The 9131-nt window shown below is 35.3% G+C and overlaps 1 protein-coding gene across 1 annotated transcript; it reads right to left on the bottom strand.

Annotated features, from left to right (window-relative positions):
- Positions 1–2413: 2413 nt before the first annotated feature.
- Positions 2414–8273, bottom strand: LOC132163699 (very-long-chain aldehyde decarbonylase CER1-like). The gene is made up of 10 exons (XM_088513392.1): positions 8214–8273; positions 7810–8033; positions 7030–7268; positions 5938–6157; positions 5378–5753; positions 5189–5303; positions 4151–4351; positions 3793–3887; positions 3524–3697; positions 2414–2657 (listed from the first exon to the last, which is right to left on the bottom strand). Exons 1-10 carry the CDS (start codon positions 8271–8273, stop codon positions 2481–2483), a joined length of 1881 nt encoding a protein of 626 aa, XP_088369518.1. The 3' UTR covers positions 2414–2480.
- Positions 8274–9131: the final 858 nt, after the last annotated feature.

The raw sequence follows: 9131 nt of genomic DNA, 5'->3' as shown, positions 1-9131 counted from the left end.
CTTAAATCCCAACAGAAGACCAAAAAAATTAAGTTAAAAAATAATGTATATAAATTATTTATAGTATATATGCATGTCCTATATTTATGTCATGACTTAGATTTTAACAACGTATGAAAAACATTTCCAAATTCGCTACTTGATCAATAGCTCATGAACAAGCTTGAATTCATTAAAAAAGAAAAAAGAAAAGAAAAGAAAAAAAAGAAAGAAAAAAAAAAAAACCCATCTATTTCAGTGACATGCTCGAGATGGGTTTGTGTTCATAAAAATTAAAAGAACCGAACTTAAACATTCAATACCTGACTCGATTACTACACTAAATGGCATACTTAACCAACTTCTATTTGTTTTCATAAACAAATTAAAACCATTAATATTGGTTCAATATGATGCATCATTGACCGTTACAAAAAAAAAAAATAGGTGAAGCGAATTTGGAAATGTTTTTCATATGTTGTTAAAAACATAAGAAAATTCCAAGCTCTAGTAGTTGGTGAAGCTATGGCAGCCTTGGGAGTGGCGGAGTTCAGCAGGGAGCTAGGTGGGGTTGCAAGATGTTATCTTAGAAAGAGATTCCATGCAAGTTAAACGGAACAGAGTTGGAGCCCATATGGCCATATCGTGAATGATGCAAGGATGATTTAACTACACGTAGGAGTTGGATAGCGTATCATGTTGCGGGAAGCGAACACAGCAGTCCATGCGCTTGCAAAGAATGCCCTCTTTGGTATACCTGAGCAAGTTTGGCTTGAGGAGACTCCCTTATGTACCTTTGACATTAATTATTACCATAGAGCAATCTGCTCTTTCTATTTAGAGCTTAGGCTCTAGATTAGAATGAAATGATATCATCTTTTTACCCAAAAAAAGTATGTTCGTTTCACCCTTGATATTTAGGAGAACTTTTCCCCTTAACCTCAATCTACATACGGAGTTCTATGTTTATATGTATTTGGATCGACTAATGCTAGGAACCGGGGTAAAATCCAGAATTTTTTTTTTTTTTTTTTTTTTTTTTTACCACCGGTAAAGATTAATTCCCTCAATTATATTTAAAAAAAAATTCCGGATCCATCCCCGGTTCCTAGCATTATTCATTTGGATCAATTACATCTAGCGGAAGTTACTATCAAGACAGATGAGCATCATACCCTCGTTTGGACACTTGATTGAATAAGTGAGTAATCCCAATTATGGCAATTGATTGTGTAAATTGTTAATAATTTGAGCAGTTAATATAAGAGAATATATATATAAGACTCACTTGCCCAAATAAATAACCAGGTAATTTGAATAGCTAATTGCTAATTATCCTAATCAAGAATCCTCTCTCATTATAGCTAATTGCTACATACCTAATACTGATCTCCTTCCCAACTATATATGGTGGAACTCAATGCTATGAAGTGTCAATATTTTTGTGTGTTGCTTCACAGAGTACTCTCGGCTTACAAGCCATTCCGCCAGGTCAGGTTAAGGCCCCGATTGGCTTGCGGAATACACCCATGATATTCCTATGGAATAGTCATTTCTTTGTTGGGTAAGGGCCTATTCCTAGAAATAGTTATTTCCGTGGAAATAGTTAATCCCTTACATAGAGGAATAGCTATTACTCTCAACAAATAGAGGAATAACTATTCATTAAGGAATTAAATACATTTTCCAAAAATACCTATATAATTTTTTATTTTATTTAAAACAAAAAAATAAAAATAAAAAACATGAAAAATACAATGGGTGGTCGGCACCCATAGAAGAGGCTAGGGTTGCTCGCACCACCTCCGGACACCTCGGAAGACCACCCCCGTTGCATTTTGGGGGTGGCTACGGCCACCCCCGAGGGCGTCAAGGGTGGTCGCAGCCGCCCCCGAAGCTCGTCTAGGGTGGCCACGGCCACCCCGCTTAAATTCACACTTTAAGCAGCTTAAACTTTTAAAATAATTGCGAATTACCATACTATCATAACAAAAGTCATAAGTTTAAATATTGACTATATAATTTATTTACAATTTTAATTAAATATTTCACATGCAACAATCTCACTAACCTGCATAAAAAATTGAGGTAAAAGAAATTTGATCTCACTCAGATTGATTGGTGATCCTCTAAATTTAATTCATCAATTGTTAACTAATGGAAATTTAGTTTTTCCTAGCAATTAAGCCCTTGTCATACATAAGGACAAAATCATCTCAGATTGTAGGTGTCCATAATCGATATTATTTATTTTATTTATTTAGTAAGAAGTCATGATGGTCACAGAAAATTAACGAAACCCAATATCTAAACATTAATTAACTAACTAGATATAACAATTAACAATACATTAATATAATTAACATTAATTAACTAACTAGATATAATAATTAACGAAACCCACGCCTTATGAAGTGGAGGTCACTAGTTCGAATCCTCCTCCTCTTTCTTTGTGTGTACATGTCAAAAAAACAATACATTAATATAATATTTTAATGGCACTAGCATTTTGATTGAGTTGGGAAAATCAAAGGCTGAAATCCATGTCGAAGAGTTGCTTGCCAAACTTTCTCAATGTTGGACATTGTGTAACCGCACTCATGTTCATCCCATCCTTCCAAGGCATGCACCATCCCAGCTACACGCCATGCACTCATCACTCTTCTTGGCAACCAATTCTGCATGTTCACAAAATTAAAATTAGGAAAGATATAATTTATTCCTATCAAAATAGCTAGATATTCATATATTTATATTTATATGTGAATTTTAATTAATTAACATTAGCGACGACACAAGTAGTTGAAAATTATTTCCACCGCCAACAACCATCAATTGTGTCACTAATATCCGATACTAGCGACGGGTGAAACCCTTGCTAATAGAGTATAACGACAATGCTATTATTATGATCATCAATTAATTCCCTTGTTTTACGCATGAATCAAGATGTGAATATGTAACTAGCACAAAGAGAATGATGTTTTCCATTATATATACGGGTTAATTAACTTTTTAGTACCTAGGTTTTCGCTTTTTTATTTTTATTTTTTCCACCTATGTTTCAATTCATATCACATATGGTACCTAACTTATGAGTAAATACCAATTTAACACATCCGTCACTATTCCGTTAGCCAAATTAACGAATTGCCATGACAACGGTTTCGGCCACCCCCTACAGCCAGTCTAGGAGTGGCCGAACCACTTCTAAGACCCTTGGGGGTAGTTTGGCCACCCCAAATGGCCAAAAGGGGGTGGCTAAAACCACTCCTAAAGGCATTGGGGGTGGCTGGGGTGATCGAACTATCCTAAACCGGCCACAGGAGTGGTTTCAGGGTGGCTGAAAATACCATTATTGCAGTCCGTTAGTTTGACTAGCAGAATAGTGATGGAAATAATAAACTTATAAATCAGGTACCATCTATAATATGAATAAAAACCTAGGTGGGAAAAAATAAAAAAGTAAAAACTTAGGTACTAAAAATGTAATTAACCCTATATATATAATCTTGAATATTATTGTCTTAGATTCTCTACTAACCTCACAAGAGTGCAAATTCTCAAGATGCCTTGGAGTCACCATTGCTGGTGTGGTGTGGTAGGAACAGTCCTTGCGCAATTTCTTTGGTGGGAATTGTGAGAAGGGGATAAATTGTGTTCCTTTTTGAGCCTTCAACTGTTCTTCCTCATCCACTCCATCTCCCACTAACCAAGTCTACAAAAATCATAATGATTTTACTGCTAGGTTTAAAAATGGCTTTTGTTAAGTTACCTATAATATATTATGGGAAAATTCGTAGATTAATTTACCTTTTGAGCATAACTTCTTGAAAATGCCAAATTAGTCTCAGACTTAGAGTTGAATGATTTTTTGAGCTCCACATACTCATCTTCTCGTAATGCAACTACCTGAACTCATTTCAAATTAAGCATAAATTAAGCAGATAAAATTATAAACCCTTGTTATGAATTAGTTTTTTAATAGCTCGACTCGGCCGCTTTCGAAATGTGGCTCAACATTTTGTCACGTCTACTTCACAACGTGGCAGGATTGAATGACCACTTAAAAAAATAAAACTTTTTACCTCAATTTAGCTTATGGTATATATGAAGTGAGCATGATAAAATGGGTTTGAATACACCTATGCCGTCTTGACTCGAGATAAACGTACCTGGATACCCCTTTGGCATAAGGTAAAGGCTAGGGCATATGCAACCTTTGTGAGCCTGCCTCTGAGGACCACTTCGGTTGTTCCTTTGGGAATTCTGTTTAGCACAACAGCAACTGCAAGGCTACTCCCATCCACCACCTTGACTTTTAGCTTAGGGTGTCTCTCTACATAAAGCTCACCATATCTATTAAGCTCCTCTCCCTGCATTGAATGAAGCCAGAAAATTGACGAAAATACCAAGGAAAAAGTATTTTCATAAAGCCAAAAAAAAAAAAAAAAAAGAAAACAAAATGATGAAAAGAATGTTTTAAGTCATGACATCGGATCCAGCCGGATTCCTGTTATTTTCTGCCAAAAAAAAGAAAGAACAGAAGTAATAACAAGGGATCGTAAGAGAGACTCCCTATGCGAGCAAAGAGCCCTTGCCCGCGTAGAGAGCTTCACGAGTGGGCTCTGCTTGTCTCACAGTCACATACCCCTACAATCCTACTCAAAGAGGAAGGGAATGGAATAAGAGGAGGAACCCTATCTTGTCCAATAACATGGAAATTCGTATGTAAATGGTTTCAAACAAAAGGAAATTGGTCATGACATGTACATTTGCATGGAAATCATTTCTTCGATAGAGTAAGGGTGCATTTGGCATTGGGATTTCATTTACAAAAAGTCCGAATTTAAATCAAATTGCAAAAAATTGGTTATTTGATATTGAAATTGCAAGTAAGGAGATGTCTTTTTAAAAACGCAAAATTTTAAAGGTTAGATTGCCATTTTAAATGCTAAATTGCAGTCCCCAAGGGGTAGTTCAATCGGCTATGAACTACGCCTCATGAAGCGGAGGTCACTAGTTCGAATTTCTCCTCCCCCTTCACTTGTATAGACATTTCAAAAAAAAAAAAAAAAAAAACACTAAATTGCAATTTTGCTAAACGCTTAATTGCTTTTTTTAAAATTACGTTTTAAAATCGTAATCTCAAACAGACTTTAAGTTTGTAAATCAACCCTTAATCGATCCCATGTGGCATGGTTAAAACTTGCCTGATTTAAGAGACCAAGGCTCAACACTTTGGCGCCTCTTTCCTCTGCATCCAGTATGGCTTCCTCAATCAAGCCATTGATAGACTCAAACATTTTCCATTGCCAAAAATACTACAAAAACACAGTAAATCAAATGACTCATAAAACTAAATGAGGAAGAAAAAAAAAAAATCATTAATTCTTACCTGAAAGTTGTACTTTGGTATGGCCCAAGTTTGCAATCTCAGCTGATCAAAACGGTGCCGCTCAACAACGAAAGTGCGTCCATATAACCATGTGACCATCACGGAGAGCAAGGTGAGAGGCCAAAGCAAGCAGAGATACCATTTGGAAGAGTGAGGCCTGGAGGCCAAGGAGGCAAAGCCAAGGCGTAGATGGTAGACGGAGTCGGGCGTGGTTAGATGCGTCAGGTGCACCACGTCAGCTGATTCTGCTGCCCTTTTCAGCGAGGCTTCATGCAGTTCGTCGGTGGATTTGTCCATGGTGCCGTAGATGTAGTCATACAGCGGCACGAAAAGCGAATAATTTGTACGAAATTGTGTATGATGCAAAGAGTGGAATCTGTGGTATAATTGGGAAGCAAAACATATCATCCATGCTTGCTAGCTAGTACTGAGACAAGAGTTACGAAATTGTGTACGATGCAGAGAGAGTGATATCTGTTGTGCCAAATCCTTCTTTGTTATAAAGAAGATTTAGACATGATCATGTGAGGGGTATATATATAGTGGGTGGAGAAACTTACGAGGGGGTGTAGAGGAGGTACTTGAGAGGGGGAAAGACGGAGAAGAGGCACTTGGGAATGAGCTCGTAATTGCAGTGACCCAAGTTGTTCATGAAATCAATATATGTGATGTATCCGAAGGCGGATACTATAGAGGCAATTCCTGTGAACATTGTTGTCAGCATTGGTATTGCGAACAGCATGAAATACGCCATGTGTTCTGCAAATGGGTGGGTCACAGCTGCCATGCCATATTACGAACAATGCAAATAGTGTTATTCTTCTGGTGTTATACTATATTATATCATACATGATTATAAGATATAAATACATAATATTGGTACAATGCATCTCCAAAGCATATATGTGGCTTAAAATAAAGAAAAAAAAACAATGCTTTATGACCCCATATTAAAAGATTTGATTGAGTTTAGAAAGAGTCACACAAGCAAACACATTGAATCACTCAAAACGCAAAGAGTAATGTTATCCTTCACACTAAATTTTTACATTAGTTTCACATTATTTGATATGACTTTTTTTTTCTTTTTTTTTTTTTTTTTTTCCACACAAGGGGGGAGAGATTCGGACTAGTGACTTCCGATTCATTAGGTGTAACTTCCAACCGATTGAGTTACCCTTTAGAGAAGATAAGCCATGTTTTAAGTAAGGGTCCGTTTAGGATTGCAGTTTCAATAAGTGGGATTTTAAAAATTACGTTTTTGAAATCACTACTTTTTAAAATCTCAAAGGCGTCGTTTGGTAAAACACGTTAAAAAGTTTTTTTTTTTATTAAATATTTGTTAAATTCGCGCATGTTCAAATAAACACCCCTTAACCTGCTTATAGAAATTGTAGATTTTTTTTCCTATTTTAGATTAAATGTTTTTTAAATCGCAATGTCAAATATCTTACGTTTTGCAATATCTTTTAAAAGTACAAATTATTCTTATAAAATCGCACTCCCAAATAAATCATAACTATTATGAGAAGTACTTTCAAATCAACTTTTAAGTGAAGTTCTTGTAAAAGTTAAAGAGTAGTATTAATTACTCAAAAGTCAAAGCATTAATGCTCAAAATTAAAAGTAGTAGTGTAGATGAATGTACTTACAAGAAATAGGCTCGGTGACAATAGAGGAATGGTGATGAGAATGGTAGCGAGAGTAAAGGTAATGGTGGTGTAATGCTCTGTGCAACCAGTAATAGAGGAACTCCACCGGGCCTGCATGTATCAGAATTGTCATAATTACCCCATCTGTCCTCCACATCGGCAGGTTGCAAACCCCAGGCAGTAGTTTGCTTGCTGTGACACCGTAGAATATAACTCCATTCAACAATATCTGGTCATCCCTACCCAAAAAACAAAGAAAGAATTCACTAAAAATTATTATACTAAGTTCAAATTAGGAAAAACTTCAATTAATCTTATGAACTTTCATTATTTTGTAATTATCTTTTGAAGTTCAAATTTAGTATATCGAACTTTCAATTTTTTTACAATGTCACCAAAAATTCTAAGGGAGGAGTGTCAAAATTACCAAAATGCCTATCTTTTTTTGAAAAAAGAAAAAAAAAATTGCAAAGATTCAAGCGTTGGTCAAGATTTAACGGAATCTACAAAAACACCCATGCATGAATATTTGTAATTTTATATATATATATATATATATATATATATATATATATATATATAAAATAAATAAATAATAAAAAAGGTATTTTGAAAATTTTGATGAGATTTAACAAGAAAACTTATACGAATTGATGACATTACAAAAAATTAGAAGTCTAATACACTAAATTGAAGGTTTTTAAACTTTATAAGGGTAATTACAAAAGTGATAAAAGTTTGGGAGGGTTAACTCGTGTTTGTGTTTGTGTGTATACGGACCAATTGCTTTCCCTGTCAACTTGTTCAAATTCAAGGCCCTTGTCGAGGATGAAGTTGTTGCCTTTGGCAGTCCAGTGACGAGAGAGGCTGATCCATATCTGGTTGTGGAGAATCCTCCACAGCAGAAATGGGAATATGAGGAAGCTGGAAAGGTCCCTTTCATTCTCATCCTTTGTTAAGAATGAATACGTGCGGTGAATGGCCCAAGGAGCCAGGACTAAGTACTGAACAAAACCACATTAATTATAACAACAATAAGTCTTAGTATAAAGAAAAACCAAACGGGCCCTTAGTATGAAGAAAAACCAATTAAGAGTATATTTTCTACTTTCTTCTTAATTAGCTTATGCAATTAGGTCTCCATCGTTGGTGGATTAGAGAGAGAGAGAGAGAGAGAGAGAGACCTTAAAACTTCCAAGAGACTTCCATGGCCAGTCGGTGAGAATTCCTGGTTTAGAAGCCATACTTTCTTCTATACTTCCCTTGCTTTGCAATCTCTCCCTTAGTAAGGCCTAATATATATATAATATTTAATTCATAGTTCTCCTTGATTACCTACAAGATACGTAAATGATATTACCCTTTTGTGTGAACTTTAAATAGAGAGTATTTATTTAGTGCAATTAAGAGGGCATATTTGTTTAAAAAAATTTGCCCAAAAAACAAAGGGACAATATTGCCCTCTTAACCTTCTCCCTTTTGTGTAGGGGTGGTAATTTGAGTTTATCGGTCCGGCCGGTTCGTACCTTGTGTATATATACTATTACTGTATATCTTAAAAGCTTAAATTAATAAGAAATTGTAAAATTAATTATTTCATCAATATTTTAACACTTTCATTCATATGTGGACTCAAGCTCTATTTCAATAAATGAAGCCTAATATATAAAATATTTAATAGAAATGTGAGACAATTCAAGAGAGAATGGCAACAAGCCTCACACGTGTTGAAGAAGATGAAGGAGTGTACAACGAAAGAGTCAAAGAAATGCAGTAGTTCAAATCAAATGAGCTCCCTGATATTGTAATTTACCTCTTTCATTGACTCTTGTAAATGGTAGCTGGCATGCCTTGACGAGAAATGATAGAATTTATTCCTTTTTTAACAATTTTCATAGTGAATGGATGAATTTATCATTGAATTTGTATGAAGTCCATATGCGTCCACAAATCTAAAGCTTGATATATTGAATTTGAAGGATGTGATGGGGAAAAATGGAGAAAATATTGACGTGAATCATTTCTCGCATTTGACGTGTTGGGTTGGGTGGCGTCGAGATATTGTCCCTCAAGGTACAAATCAACTGTTAAGTTAAATTACT

This window comes from Corylus avellana, chromosome 2 (assembly GCF_965113065.1).
Source record: "Corylus avellana chromosome 2, dhCorAvel1.hap1.2, whole genome shotgun sequence".
NCBI lineage: Eukaryota > Viridiplantae > Streptophyta > Magnoliopsida > Fagales > Betulaceae > Corylus > Corylus avellana.
Note: the sequence above shows the minus strand (reverse complement) of the source record. Positions and strands in the feature narration are given on the sequence as shown.

What these genes read in the sequence shown, in the direction of transcription:
- LOC132163699 (XM_088513392.1), bottom strand. Translation starts at nt 8,273, where the DNA reads ATGGCTTCTAAACCAGGAATTCTCACCGACTGGCCATGGAAGTCTCTT. An exon ending in GTTGACAGGGAAAGCAATTG is followed by an intron (nt 7,269 to 7,809) that starts GTCCGTATACAC and finishes TTTTTTGGGTAG; the next exon opens with GGATGACCAGATATTGTTGA. An exon ending in TACCAAAGTACAACTTTCAG is followed by an intron (nt 5,304 to 5,377) that starts GTAAGAATTAAT and finishes GTGTTTTTGTAG; the next exon opens with TATTTTTGGCAATGGAAAAT.